This window comes from Neoarius graeffei, chromosome 1 (genome assembly GCF_027579695.1).
Source record: "Neoarius graeffei isolate fNeoGra1 chromosome 1, fNeoGra1.pri, whole genome shotgun sequence".
Taxonomy (NCBI): Eukaryota; Metazoa; Chordata; class Actinopteri; order Siluriformes; family Ariidae; genus Neoarius; species Neoarius graeffei.
The window spans coordinates 76,801,513-76,817,368 of NC_083569.1; the positions used below are offsets into that span (position 1 = coordinate 76,801,513).

A 15,856-nucleotide genomic window follows, 5' to 3' on the forward strand; every position below is an offset into this window, starting at 1 on the left:
TGACTGGTCCTCACTTTTTAAAAGAGGGTTAGGAGTAAGTTTTAGGGTTCAGGTTAGAATTAGGGGCTAGGGGCCTGAATGTGTTTTTTTTTCCCCAACAGAGGGGACATTTTTGGGAAGTGAGGACATTTTGACTGGTCCTCACTTTTTTAAAAGAGGGTTAGGAGTAAGTTTTAGGGTTCAGGTTAGAATTAGGATAAGGGGCTAGGGACCCGAATGTGTTTTTTTTCCCCAATAGAGGGGACATTTTTGGGAAGTGAGGACATTTTGACTGGTCCTCACTTTTTTAAAAGAGGGTTAGGAGTAAGTTTTAGGGTTCAGGTTAGAATTAGGATAAGGAGCTAGGGACCTGAATGTGTTTTTTTCCCCCAATAGAGGGGACATTTTTGGGAAATGAAGACATTTTGACTGGTCCTCACTTTTTAAAAGAGGGTTAGGAGTAAGTTTTAGGGTTCAGGTTAGAATTAGGGGCTAGGGGCCTGAATGTGTTTTTTTTCCCCAACAGAGGGGACATTTTTGGGAAGTGAGGACATTTTGACTGGTCCTCACTTTTTTAAAAGAGGGTTAGGAGTAAGTTTTAGGGTTCAGGTTAGAATTAGGGTAGGAGCTAGGGACCTGAATGTGTCGTCCCCCCCCCCCCAATAGAGGGGACATTTTTGGGAAGTGAGGACATTTTGACTGGTCCTCACTTTTTTAAAAGAGGGTTAGGAGTAAGTTTTAGGGTTCAGGTTAGAATTAGGATAAGGGGCTCGGGGCCTGAATGTGTTTTTTTCCCCCAATAGAGGGGACATTTTTGGGAAGTGAGGACATTTTGACTGGTCCTCACTTTTTAAAAGAGGGTTAGAATTAGGATAAGGGGCTAGGGAATGCATTCTCAACGAGAGTCCTTACAAAGACACAAGTACAAGAATGTGTGTGAAGGGAAGACCCGTGTGTGTGTGTGTGTGTGTGCGTGTTCGCCATTTCAACCCAGACCGGCGATTTCTCAAACACTTCTGCACAGGTACGGTGTTAAATCAGTCAGTACCGCTTCTAGAATAGACTTCATGATAGGAGTCGGGTGTTGATCACGTGATCATTGATGATGATGATGATAAAGCGGTGTTTGTGATAATTATCACTGATTTAGCCCTCGTGAGCTTAGCCTTGCTAGCTAGTTGAGAGCTTTCACTTGCTATCTAGTGAACTACTGAGGTTTTTGTCATGTATGAAGGCAAATAATCAGGTTGTTAGATAATTAGTTGTATTTCCAGTCGTTATAATTTGCAGCATAAGCATATTATGTTTGCTTGAGCAGTTTCGTGAATCTGCTCCTGCTTACAGGCTAGCTCTGGTTTCTGCCTTCACATTGCTCTATTGTTCTCTCACAAAAAGCCCAGCCAGTAGATACAGCTTATTTACCACAAGTTTGAGTCGGATTTCTGTGTCTGCTAATGTTTAATACCATGATAAATACTTCTAGGATTGATCATGAACATCCTGGGTGGTTATTAAAATGATGAAGAGCATTTAAGATCTTCCAAGAACCTTCTTGATTCTTTCACTGTGTTGGATTGGAAATATTTTTACCTCATTTTTGCTTCATCCAGGCCCCAGCTGTGATTTCAACACACCAGAATGGTCAAAATTTTTGTCGGGAACCTTTCGCCAAACACGACGACGGATGAACTTCGCTCCTTGTTCTCCCAGTACGGTAAAATATCAGAGTGCGACATCGTGAAGAACTTCGGCTTCGTCCACATGGAAAACAAAGCCGAGGCTGAGGAAGCCATTCGCAACCTTCACCATTATATGCTCAATGGCCTGGCCATGAACGTGGAGATGAGCCGAGGGAAACCCAAATCCTCCACCAAGCTCCACGTAGGCAACATCAGTAGTAGTTGTACCAACCAGGAGCTGCGGGCCAAGTTTGAGGAGTTTGGCCCAGTGGTTGAGTGTGACATAGTCAAGGATTATGCCTTCGTCCACATGGAACGAGTGGAGGATGCGATGGAGGCCATCCGAGGCCTAGACAACACCGCGTTTCAAGGTGAACCAGCATATTCAGCTAGATTCCATGGAGGGCTTTCACCATCCAGAATTTGAAGCGTTTTACATTGTCACATTTGCATTTTGTTTTACCATTTATAGTGTGAAGTGTGTGGGTAAGTACATGTACAATATCAGAGGCTATCATATGATTTATTGAAACACCCAAGTCCTATTTCAGTGAAGTATTGCCCTTAATAACAAAGACATTGACCCCTTTTTCATGTCATTCAAAATTTACCTGTAAAAGTAATGTTTTCTGTATAGTTGCATGCTTCTCAAAATCTTGAGGTTTGTACTTGGGGGTTGTATTTTTAGCCACCTTTGATTGATTTGATTTTTAAATAATTTTTAATAGTCCTTCAGAAATTGCATGGCCACATTTCAGCTGTTGATTTTAGTAAAGTTCAGATCTTAACCCAGTCCTGAATTATGCATACTCTCAGTTTTTTGGCTAGGATTTGTTATGAAGCATCGTGGAAACTGTCTTCCGTCTTTCTCTTCCCTAAGGCAAACTGATGAGTGTGAAGCTTTCGACTAGCCGCCTGCGTACAGCACCGGGAATGGGAGAGAGAACAGGTTGTTATCGGTGCGGGCAGGAAGGCCACTGGTCCAAAGAGTGCCCACTGGACCAGAACGGCTCCTACTGTGAGGGCCAGGGCTCAGAGGGATATGGCGCTCCCCGGTTCGGTGCGAATGGCGGTGGTGGTCGCGGTTTCCAACAGGGCTTCAATGGCGAACCGAGCTTTGGCAGCAACTATGGGCCTGTACAAGGTTTCTCCCGTGGTGCTGGTTATGGGGGTCCTGGGTATGGCAGGGGCATGGGCACGAGCACAAGCACAGGCATGGGCTATAATGGTGCGATGAGTTTCGGTGTTGCGGCGGGATACGGCATGGGCGCGACATACGGCAGCGAGGTGGCATACAGCAGTGGTGTCGGCTACGGCAGCGCGGTGCCCGGGTTCCCTGCGCGGCGAGCGTCCTATGATGAACGGGATCCGTACGGGGTGGTGGACTACTACGAAAAATATCGTGCGCGTCCCTATGGAGGCAGTTATTTTGATGACAGACAAGCTGTCCCGCTTCCTGGCCCTCCTCCTCCTCCTCCCCCTGCGTCCTCGGCCATAAGCACAGAGCGCATGCCCTCGTCTAGCCTTGACCTCTATGACCGAAACCCCCTCACTCCTCCTCAGGCTCCGGGTTCTTCGTACTACGGCCGTGATAGGAGCCCAATTCGAAGGCTCCCTCTCGAGGTGGAAGGATACGCGTATGATCGTGCGCATGTCGCCCCCATCTCTTCGATTCCTCGGAGCTCTGCGTTTGACATGCCGCGGGATCCTTACGCCGACCGGGCACGCTACGCATATTAAGCGAACATCTGTGCGCGATTCATACGTGTGCACAACAGACTATACAGTGGATGTTGATAAAGCTAGTGATGTTTCTGATCACGTGTGTAGCGTTCTGTATTGAGTAGTAGTCATGCTATCATGTGAAATATTCTGTGGTCAATTTTTTTTTTTTTTAATTGTTTAAGCTTACTCACATGGTGCAGTCATAATCCTAGCAGGAAATCCTTGATTGCTCTAATGATTAACTGGCTGTGTTGTGATGACACTTGTTCTTTTGCAGGTATTCTTCAATCATGCCTCCACAGACAGTCATTCAGACATCACTTTTAACCTTACAGTGAATATGGTGCTGAAGTGTGGTGGAGCAGATTAGGTGCTTTTATTCTAGTAGTTGTATGTTATATTGAGTATTACTCGTAGGTGTTATCAGAGTAGCGTTTCACTAACATTTTCAGCCTGGTTTTAGTTAGCTTTTGTTTTGTTTAGTTTATTTCCGAAGGCGATAACACGATACCTAAATTCATACTGAATCCTGCTTGAGTCGATGGGACGATTACACGTGGAGTTCTGTCAACTGTTACATGTACTGTGAGGAATGTACAAATCTAACGAAGGAATAATATCAATTATTCTGTCCACATTCACTGAATTTGAGAAATCGCGCACTCTGATTGATTGGCTACTCTACTATTAGGATATCAGCTCATGTACTGTGAGTAGAGAAAAACAAAATGGCGGCGCGTGTTGATGAACCAGCCAAGGACGGAATAAAAACTCTACTCGAAAACAAACCCCAAAAAATACAAAAAAAAGCAACAAAATATGGAATAAAAGTATTTGATGGTAAGAACGTATCTTTTTTTTTTCCCCAAGAATTATCGCATTTTCACAAATTGCTCCTGTCATTTTGCCAGTTTGTTTACATTCTAAGTGGAAATTATTTTGTCAAATGTTTTGTAAAAAGTTTTTGTTTATCGAATTTGCAAAAAAATAAAAATGATCTGTTTCTCAAAATCCAGTGAATGTGGATAGAATAAAACGGTTATTCCACTTAATCTAGTCGTACATGGTACGATGCGCCTCGTCGGCTATCGGCTCATATACAACTCGGTTTCGTGGAATAACTGTTAATAATCCAAAACTGGGCAGGTTTCAAATCTTATTTTCCTTTTGATGTTGCATGGTTTTCAATGTAGATGCTGACTAATCTACTTAAATTGTCATCTTAAATCAAAATCGGAGCAAATAAATGCGTAGTGTAGAGAATATATCTGCTTAAGCCAGGTTTATAGCAATTTTAGACTTGTAGATTTTGAAATAAACCAGTAAACATCAGCTTTCGTATGAAAAGTCTGATTGATCAGCAGTCATACGTTCCGTTGTGATTTCTTTGTGTTAAAACTGATTGTGATTTATTTCCGTCTGAATCTCAATCCACGCTTTCCAAAAAAAAGATGGGTTTGAGTGCTTGTTCAGAATGCAGTGATTTATTTTGTGATCTCTGTTCCTTCCGAATCAGTTCACCTCTGTGCTTCTACAATTTTCAGCATGAATAGTTGTCCCGAAGGCCAAACTCTAAAGACGTTCACACAAATGGATACGAAATATAGCTGTCTGTTTGACGATGGTAAATTTATAAACCCCTTGTTAAATTTATAGATCTGCACTACATAAAATTTGACCACTGCATAGTGTGGTGTGTTGTTTATAATCAAGTGAAGCAATTTCTTGTCATAAAATGATCCCATTGGAAAGGCCATAGAAAGCAGAAGCACTGACGATTGAACTTATCCTTGTAATATCCTCAAATTGTATGACAACTTATTCCTTAATAAAGGCAGAGAAAGCAGATATGTGTCCTTGTATTCTTCATACGCTTGTAGTTATAAAAACCTTCCACATTTTTTAAACTTGATTAAACAGTGCAACTGAATAAAGATTAATGTCTTACTTGACAGGTTCAAAGTGAAATTGTGACAAAATGGATGAACAGTTATTCGCTGAAGGTGAAGTGAATATTAGTGAATGATGATCAAGACAAAGTCAAGGTTATTATTCACCGATATTCACTGAACCTGAGGTGGATAATCGTTTTAGTATAAATACACGTAATTGTTTAAAAAAAAATTTTTTTCAAGCTTCAATGTAATACATGCAGGCTTGTGTCACTTATCTATGCCGACTCACATAAAATAGTTTGTTTTGAAATGGATAAAATGAATCACAATTCCACCTTTTTGAGTAGTTTCAGACAGAGGTGGACAAAGAACCCAACTTCATTACTTAAGTCAAAGTACAGATTCCGCTGGTCAAATGTTACCCCGAAACAAGTGAAAGTTGTCCAGTCAGATTTTTATTTACGTTAAAGTCCTGAAGTACTTGCTTTTAAAAATACTTGAGTATTAAAAGTACATTTTCGGTCAACGCATTGTTGTATTATTGCCACAACGCTTACAAAACTGAATGCCGTTACCAAAGACAGAAATGTGAATTCACAAAATGAACGCATGCTGTGGAATCATGGTGGTTTAATGTTAAGCTAGTTAGTCAGTGAGGCTCCACCTGACATGCTAGCAAACGCTTTTCAAACTCAAAATCATATTGGGTAGCTAACGCTACTAGAAAAGAAAGATAAGACGTTTCTGAAAGGACTTCAGATAAGTGAACATTATTCATGTTAGCGTAACTCCATTTTTACATGCTAACTAACGGTGTCCAAGTTAACTACAATGGTGCTTGAAAGTTTGTGAACCCTTTAGAATTTTCTATATTTCTGCATAAATATGACCTAAAACAACGTCAGATTTTCACACAAGTCCTAAAAGTAGATAAAGAGAACCCAGTTAAGCAAATGAGACAAAATATTATACTTGGTCATTTATTTATCGAGGAAAATGATCCAATATTACATATCTGTGAGTGGCAAAAGTATGTGAACCACCGCTTTCAGTATCTGGTGTGACACCCCCCCCCGTGCAGCAATAACTGTAACTAAACGTTTCCGGTAACTGTTGATCAGTCCTGCACACCGGCTTGGAGGAATTTTAGCCCATTCCTCTATACAGAACAGCTTCAACTCTGGGATGTTGGTGGGTTTCCTCACATGAACTGCTCGCTTCAGGTCCTTCCACAACATTTCGATTGGATTAAGGTCAGGACTTTGACTTGGCCATTCCAAAACATTTTTTCTTCTTTAACCATTCTTTGGTCGAACGACTTGTGTGCTTAGGGTCGTTGTCTTGCTGCATGACACACCTTCTCTTGAGATTCAGTTCATGGACGGATGTCCTGACATTTTCCTTTACAATTTGCTGGTATAATTCATTGTTCCATCAATGACGGCAAGCCGTCCTGGCCCAGATGCAGCAAAACAGGACAAGCCATGATGCTACCACCACCATGTTTCACAGATAAGATAAGGTTCTTGTGCTGGAATGCAGTGTTTTCCTTTCTCCAAACAGAACGCTTCTCGTTTAAACCAAAAAGTTCTATTTTGGTCTCGTCTGTCCACAAACCATTTTTCCAATCGCCTTCTGGCTTGTCCACATGATCTTTAGCAAACTGCAGACGAGCAGCAATGTTCTTTTTGGAGAGCAGTGGCTTTCTCCTCGCAACCCTGCCATGCACACCATTTGTTGTTCAGTGTTCTCCTGATGGTGGACTCATGAACATTAACATTAGCCAACGTGAGAGAGGCCTTCAGTTGCTTAGAAGTTACTCTGGCATCCTTTGTGACCTCGCCGACTATTACACACCTTGCTCTTGGAGTGATCTTTCTTGGTTGTTTACTCCTGGGGAGGGGGAACAATGGTCTTGAATTTCCTCCATTTGTACACAATCTGTCTGACTGTGGATTGGTGGAGTCCAAACTCTTTAGAGATGGTTTTGTAACCTTTTCCAGCCTGATGAGCATCAACAACGCTTTTTCTGAGGTCCTCAGAAATCTCCTTTGTTCGTGCCATGATACACTTCCACAAACGTGTTGTGAAGATCAGACTTTGAGAGATCCCTGTTCTTTAAATAAAACAGGGTGCCCACTCACACCTGATTGTCATCCCATTGATTGAAAACACCTGACTCGAATTTCACCTTCAAATTAACTGCTAATCCTAGAGGTTCACATACTTTTGCCACTCACAGATATGTAATATTGGATCATTTTCCTCAATAAATAAATGACCAAGTATAATAATTTTGTCTCATTTGTTTAACTGGGTTCTCTTTATCTACTTTTAGGACTTGTGTGGCAATCTGATGATTTAAGTCATATTTATGCAGAAATATAGAACATTCTAAAAGGTTCACAAACTTTCAAACACCACTGTAAAATCCTATTTGCCCTCCTTGTGCCGTATTTTATGTCAAGTATAAAGACAAGTAGATGATGACCGCTTAGACCTGTATATATTTAATGTGTAATATGCACGCTGTGGATTTGCTGGGAGTTAAAAAGCAGTTTAACTGCAGTTATATAGCTGTTCTGTACCACTGTTCTTCATATAAAAAAGATGCTTCATAAAATTTAAGTGGCAAAAATGTTCACAATATATGATTACATTTAAAAAAAAAATCTGTTTATGTGGAGCATCCTACTGTACAAGTCCCTGTGTAAACTGGTCTTAGAAATGATAGAATCAATAACGTACTATCTGGCCAAATGTTTGTGGACGCCTGACCATCACACCCATATGAACTTTTTGAACATCCCATTTCATTTAGTCCCTTTGCTGTTATAATAAGCTCCACTCTTCTGGGAAAGATTTCCACTAGATTTTGGAGCAGGGCTGTGGGGATTTGCCCATTTGCGATTAGAGCATTAGTGAAGTCAGGCACTGATGTTGGGCGAGGAGTCCTGGGGTGCAGTTGGCATTCCAGTTCATCTCAAAGGTGTTCAGAGGTCAGGGCTCTGTGCAGACTAATTGAACTCTTCCACTCCAAACTTGGCAAACCATGTCTTCATGGAGCTGACTTTGTGTAAATGGGCATCGTTGTGCTGGAACAGGTTTGGACCCCATACTTCCAGTGAAGGGAAATTGTAATGTGACAGAATACAAAGACATCCTATACAATTGTGTGCTTCCAACTTTGTGGCAACAGTTCAAGGAAGGCTAACATATGGATGTGAGAGTCAGGTGTCCACATACAGTCCCAGCCAAAAGTTTGGACACACCTTCTAATTCAATGTTTTTTCTTTATTTTTATTCATTACAAGTCACTTCATATCTTAAAGGTGGACTGCCATTCAAATTTTTCAAGTGTAGGTCATAAAAAGAAATTTCCCTGACACCCAATTATTTTTGTTTTGTGGACCGAAAGCTATTGAATTCAAATCACAGACTTGCAATTTTATTTGTATTTTTTAAAATAGAACAATTAATGAATTTAGAGCCATGTGGCCCTAAATTCTCCACTATTTTTTCCTGCTTCACCATGACCCAATTCAAGAGACTACATCATGCATCACATGGTGGGCTTTCCCCATTCATGCAAGGCATTGTGGGATACAAATTTGAAACGGGAGAGAAAAATGGAGGATGTGAGTGTGCAAATGAAACATGAAAGACTGGCTACAGTAATGGAACGTGAGAAGAAAAGACGTTATGTTGCGGAGGAAAGTAAACGCAGGACCAAACTAATAAATATCGGCGATCAGCGAGCACCTCGGTGTGATCAGCTGTTCGTTTAGCGACGGAATGATGTAACTGTCAGTGCACGGTCAAAGGTAAACCTGTAGATGGCAGTAATACAACACTGTGGATGCCAGCTGCTATAAAACCCAAAAGAAGAAGAAGGTAAACCTGCGCATGCGCACACGGACTTCCTCTGTCTGCTTGACTGCGCAAAGCAAGTGATTTCATGCACAGTATTTGCTCAGGAATCCCTTCAAATTAAATAACTTCCCAGCCACAGAATGGCCTGATATTTTGTGAGATATTGCAGAAACAAACATACAGTGGTGCTTGAAAGTTTGTGAACCCTTTAGAATGTTCTATATTTCTGCATAAATATGACCTAAAACATCATCAGATTTTCACACAAGTCCTAAAAGTAGATAAAGATAACCCAGCTAAACAAATGAGATAAAAATATTATACTTGGTCATTTATTTATTGAGGAAAATGATCCACTATTACATATCTGTGAGTGGCAAAAGTATGTGAACCTCTAGGATTAACAGTTAATTTGAAGGTGAAATTAGAGTCAGGTGATTTCAATCAATGGGATGACAATCAGGTGTGAGTGGGCACCCTGTTTTATTTAAAGAACAAAGAATTTATCAAAGTCTGATCTTCACAACACATGTTTGTGGAAGTGCATCATAGTATGAACAAAGGAGATTTCTGAGGACCTTAGAAACAGCATTGTTGATGCTCATCAGGCTAGAAAAGGTGATAAAACCATCTCTAAAGAGTTTGGACTCCACCAATCCACAGTCAGACAGATTGTGTACAAATGGAGGAAATTCAAAACCATTGTTGCCCTCCCCAGGAGTGGTCAACCAACAAAGATCACTCCAAGAGCAAGGCGTGTAATAGTCGGCAAGGTCACACAGGACCCCAGGGTAACTTCTAAGCAACTGAAGGTCTCTCTCACATTGGCTAATGTTAATGTTCATGAGTCCACCATCAGGAGAACACTGAACAACAATGGTGTGCATGGCAGGGTTGCAAGGAGAAAGCCACTGCTCTCCAAAAAGAACATTGCTGCTCATCTGCAGTTTGCTAAAGATCATGTGGACAAGCCAGAAGGCTATTGGAAAAATGTTTTGTGAATGGATGAAACCAAAATAGAACTTTTTGGTTTAAATGAGAAGCATTATGTTTGGAGAAAGAAAAACACTACATTCCAGCATAAGGACCTTATCCCATCTGTGAAACATGGTGGTGGTAGTATCATGTTTTGGGCCTGTTTTGCTGCATCTGAGCCAGGACGGCTTGCCATCATTGATGGAACAATGAATTCTGAATTATACCAGCAAATTCTAAAGGAAAATATCAGGACATCTGTCCATGAACTGAATCTCAAGAGAAGGTGGGTCATGCAGCAAGACAATGACTCTAAGCACACAAGTTGTTCTACCAAAGAATGGTTAAAGAAGAATAAAGTTAATGTTTTGGAATGGCCAAGTCAAAGTCCTGACCTTAATCCAATCAAAATGTTGTGGAAGGACCTGAAGCAAGCAGTTCATGTGAGGAAACCCACCAACATCCCAGAGTTGAAGCTGCTCTGTATGGAGGAATGGGCTAAAATTCCTCCAAGCCGGTGTGCAGGACTGATCAACAGTTACCGGAAACGTTTAGTTGCAGTTATTGCTGCACAAGGGGGTCTCACCAGATACTGAAAGCAAAGGTTCACATACTTTTGCCACTCACAGATATGTAATATTGGATCATTTTCCTAAATAAATGAATTATCAAGTATAATATTTTTGTCTCATTTGTTTAACTGGGTTCTTTTTATCTACTTTGTCTTGTGTGAAAATCTAAGGATGTTTTAGGTCATATTTATGCAGAAATATAGAAAATTCTAAAGGGTTCACAAACTTTCAAGCACCACTGTAGATCACAATGACCAAATTTCAAAGGGAACTAAATTTCACCGATTATATGAATTCGAAAGGCCGTCTAGCTTGAAAGTAATGATGGATGTCATTTCTCTTTACTTAGTTGAGCGGTTCTTGACATAATATGGATTACTACAGTTGTGGAATAGGGCTATTTACTGTATTTATATTATTTACTATTTACTGTTTGATCTCAGACTAATTAAGAAGGCAAGAAATTGCACTAATTAACTTTTTTGACAAGGCACCTGTGAATTGAAAAGCATTCCAGGTGACGACCTCATGAAGCTGGTTAAGATAATGCCAATAGTGTGCAAAGCGTCATCAAGGTCAACACTGGCTACTTTGAAGAATCTAAAATATCAAACAAATTTTGTCTGTTTTTAACACTTGTTTACCACATAATTCCGTCTATTTTCCTTCATAGTTTTGATGTCTTCAGGATTGTTCTACAATGGAGAAAATAGTCACAATACAGAAAAACCTATGAATGAGTTGGGGTGTCCAAACCTTTGACTGGTATTATGTTTGGCTGTATAGCGCATTAGAACAAGTGTATTACTATAAACTTTGCAACTGGAACTATTGTCAGAGTTGCTGTGATCGAAAATGAATCAACTTCTGACCAATCAGAATTGAGCATTGTGGTCTGGATAGTTTTTAGTGGTAACAATATTTTTACGTTCTCATTAGCACAGTGGCTGTGATTATAAAATCAGCATGGCTACAAATGTGCATTGACAAACACAGTAAGCATGCCTCCATGAATCTTTCTGCACGACTGTGTCTGTGCTTCATGAAGAAGGTTCATTTACACTGATCCTAATGACTTCTCACCTCTTTACCAAGCCAAGCAGCGGTGCAGCTTGTCACACCGCCTCATTCACACAGCTGAGACTCAAACACATGCCTCACTATTCACGCTAATGAACAGCTCAGATGTTTTTATTCAATTACTGTACAATTTACAAATCAAGGAGGAAAACAAGTGACTTATACATGTGAAACAGGTCTTGATGTTCATCTAAAAGAGCCACCTCAACGATCAACAATAATCACAAGTGACCCATCTGTCGTAGTTATGTTGTAGTGTATATCTGCACTGGTGTATTGTACGGTAAGAGTATCGAACGAAGCAACATTCAGGTAAGAGTGTACCTAACAATCTACCAACTGTGTGTATATGCACGATACTCTCACATACTGTTAGTGTTTTTATGCATATGTAATCACACACATACACTGATTTGTCATGTGCTGATTATACAACCCCGATTCCAAAAAAGTTGGGACAAAGTACAAATTGTAAATAAAAGCGGAATGCAATAATTTACAAATCTCAAAAACTGATATTGTATTCACAATAGAACATAGACAACATATCAAATGTCGAAAGTGAGACATTTTGAAATTTCATGTCAAATATTGGCTCATTTGAAATTTCATGACATCAACACATCTCAGAAAAGTTGGGACGTGGGCAATAAGAGGCTGGAAAAGTTAAAGGTACAAAAAAGGAACAGCTGGAGGACCAAATTGCAACTCATTAGGTCAATTGGCAATAGGTCATTAACATGAATGGGTATAAAAAGAGCATCTTGGAGTGGCAGCGGCTCTCAGAAGTAAAGATGGGAAGAGGATCACCAATCCCCCTAATTCTGCGCCGACAAATAGTGGAGCAATATCAGAAAGGAGTTCGACAGTGTAAAATTGCAAAGAGGTTGAACATATCATCATCTACAGTGCATAATATCATCAAAAGATTCCGAGAATCTGGAAGAATCTCTGTGCGTAAGGGTCAAGGCTGGAAAACCATACTGGGTGCCCGTGATCTTTGGACCCTTAGACGGCACTGCATCACACACAGGCATGCTTCTGTATTGGAAATCACAAAATGGGCTCAGGAATATTTCCAGAGAACTTCCACATCATTGCATTCCGTTTTTATTTACAATTTGTACTTTATCCCAACTTTTTTGGAATCGGGGTTGTATAAAACAATTCAAAGCCAAGAACAGTGGTGCTTGAAAGTTTGTGAACCCTTTAGAATTGTATATATTTCTGCATAAATATGAACTAAAACATTCATCTGATATTCACACACATCCTAAAAGTAGATAAAGAGAACCCAGTTAAACAAATGGGACCAAAATATTACACTTGGTCAATTATTTATTGAGGAAAATGATCCAATATTACATATCTGTGAGTGGCAAAAGTATGTGAACATCTAGGGTTAGCAGTTTGTTTGAAGGTGAAATTTGAGTCAGGTGTTTTCAATCAATGGGATGACAATCAGGTGTGAGTGGGCACCCTGTTTTATTTAAAGAACAGGGATCTATCAAAGTCTGATCTTCACAACACATGTTTGTGGAAGTGTATCATGGCACGAACAAAGGAGATTTCTGAGGACCTTAGAAAAAGCGTTGTTGATGCTCATCAGGCTGGAAAAGGTTACAAAACCATCTCTAAAGAGTTTGGACTCCACCAAGACCATTATTACCCTCCCAAGGAGTGGTCGACCAACAAAGATCACTCCAAGAGCAAGGCGTGTAATAGTCGGCGAGGTCACAAAGGACCCCAGGGTAACTTCTAAGCAACTGAAGGCCTCTCTCACATTAGCTAGTATTAATGTTCATGAGTCCACCATCAGGAGAACACTGAACAACAATGGTGTGCGTGGCAGGGTTGCAAGGAGAAAGCCACTGCTCTCCAAAAAGAACATTGCTGCTTGTCTGCAGTTTGCAATTTCAAAAAAGTTGAGCAACAATTTTATTTATCACACGTACACTTAAGGACAGTGAAATTCCTCCTCTGCAGTTAACCCATCTGAAGTAGTGAACACACACATACCCAGAGCAGGGGGCAGCTATGTTACAGCACCTGGGGAGCAATTGGGGGTTAGGTGCCTTACTCAAGGGCACTTCAGCCCAAGGCCACTCCATATTAACCACATCTTTGAACTGTGGGAGAAACTGGAACACCTGGAGGAAACCCACACAGACACAGGGAGAACATGCAAACTCTACACAGAAAGGACCCTATCAGCTGCTGGGCTTGAACCTAGAACCTTCTCGAGATGAGGCAACAGTGCTAAGCACTCCATCACCATGTCACTCACTGTGACACTGTGTAAAACATAAATAAAAACAAAATCTGAAGCTTTGCAAATCACGGAAAGCCTATATTTCATTGAAAATAGTACAAAGACAACATGCAATGCGAGAGACGAGGCTGAAAACTGATCTTCAGGCCCTCAGGCGACACTGCATTAAAAGCAGACGTGTCTGTAGTGGAAATCACTGTATGGGTTCAGGAATGCTTCAGAAACCATCATCTGTGAAAACAGTCCATTACTGCATCCACAAATGCAAGTTAAAACCAGATATAAAAACAATATCCAGAAACGCTGCCACTTTCTCTGGCCCCGAGCTCTTTTACAATGGACTGAGGTGAAGTGAAAATTGTCCCAATGTCTGACAAATCAAAATTAGAAATTCTTTTTAGAAATCATGTAAACAGCGTCCTCCAGGCTAAAGAGGAGAGGGATCCTCCAGCTTGTTATCGGTGCACAGTCCAAAAGCCAGCATCTGTGATGGTATGAGGGTCCATTCGTGGACATGACATGGGTAGCTTGGACATCTGGGAAGGCATCATTAATGCTGAATGATATATCGACATTTTAGAGCAATATGTTGCCATCCAGACAAAATCTTTTTCAGAGAAGGCATTCCTTCTTTCAGCAAGACAATGCCAAACTACTTTCTGCACATATTAAAACTGCATGGCTCTGTAGTAAACGAGTTCAGGTGCTAAACTGGCCTGCCTGCAGTCCAGACCTGTCTCCCATTTAAGGCATTTGGTGCATTATGAAGCTCAAAATACGACAAAGGAGACGCCGAACTGTTGAGCAACTGAAATTGTATATCAGATAAGAATGGGACAACATTTCTCTTTCAAAACTACAGCAATTAGTCTCCTCAGTTCCCTAACATTTACAGAGTGTTGTTAAAAGTAGAGGTGATGCAACACAGTGGTCAACATGGCCCTGGCCCAACTTTTTTGAAACGTGTTGCTGATGTTATATTCAAAATGAGCATATATTTTAAAAAATCATAAAATTTCTCCATTTCAACATTTGATGTTGTCTTTGTACAACCCCAGTTCCAAAAGAGTTAGGATGCTGTGTAAACTGTAAATAAAAACAGAATGCAATAATTTGCAAATCATGGAAAGCCTATATTTCATTGAAAATAGTACAAAGACAACATATCAGATGTTGAAACTGAGAAATGTTATTGTTTTTTGAAAAATATATTCTCATTTTGAATTTGATGTCAGCATCACATTTAAAAAAAAAATGGGGCAGGGGCATGTTTACCACTGTGTTGCATCACCTCTACTTTTACAAATACTCTGTAAACGTTTGGGAACTGAGGAGACCAGTTACTGTAGTTTTGAAAGAGAAATGTTGTCACATTCTTGCCTGATATACAATTTCAGTTGCTCAACACTTTGGGGTCTGCTTTGTTGTATTTTGCACTTCATAATTCGCCAAATGTTTTAAATGCAAGACAGGTCTAGACTGCAGGCAGGCCAGTTTAGCACCCAGACTCTTTTACTACAGAGCTATGCAGTTTTAATATGTGCAGAAAGTGGTTTGGCATTGTCTTGCTGAAAGAAGGAAGGCCTTCCCTGAAAAAGATTTTGTCTGGATGGCAGCATATTGCTCTGAAACATGTATATATCATTCAGCATTAATGATGCCTTCCCAGATGTCCAAGCTACCCATGTCATGTGCACTAATGCACCCTCATACCATAACAGATGCTGGCTTTGGAACTGTGCACTGATAACAAGCCGGATGGCCCCTCTCCTCTTTAGCCTGGAGGACGTGGTGTCCATAATTTCT

General features: G+C 40.5%; 1 protein-coding gene across 2 annotated transcripts; it reads left to right on the plus strand.

Annotated features, from left to right (window-relative positions):
- Positions 1-925: 925 nt before the first annotated feature.
- LOC132891282 (RNA-binding protein 4.1-like) lies at positions 926-5,229 on the plus strand. Of its 2 annotated transcripts, none has more exons than XM_060928810.1 (3): positions 926-1,003; positions 1,590-2,029; positions 2,539-5,229. In XM_060928810.1, exons 2-3 carry the CDS (start codon positions 1,618-1,620, stop codon positions 3,396-3,398), a joined length of 1,272 nt encoding a protein of 423 aa, XP_060784793.1. In that variant the 5' UTR covers positions 926-1,003; positions 1,590-1,617; the 3' UTR covers positions 3,399-5,229. The 2 variants fall into 2 exon arrangements, with proteins under 2 accessions (XP_060784793.1, XP_060784858.1); XM_060928875.1 differs by having other exon boundaries at positions 945-1,003; positions 1,463-2,029.
- Positions 5,230-15,856: the final 10,627 nt, after the last annotated feature.

Coding starts and splice junctions, on each gene's coding strand:
- LOC132891282 (XM_060928810.1), top strand. CDS start 1,618: ATGGTCAAAATTTTTGTCGGGAACCTTTCGCCAAACACGACGACGGAT. Junction 2,030..2,538: donor AGACAACACCGCGTTTCAAG/GTGAACCAGCAT, acceptor CTCTTCCCTAAG/GCAAACTGATGAGTGTGAAG.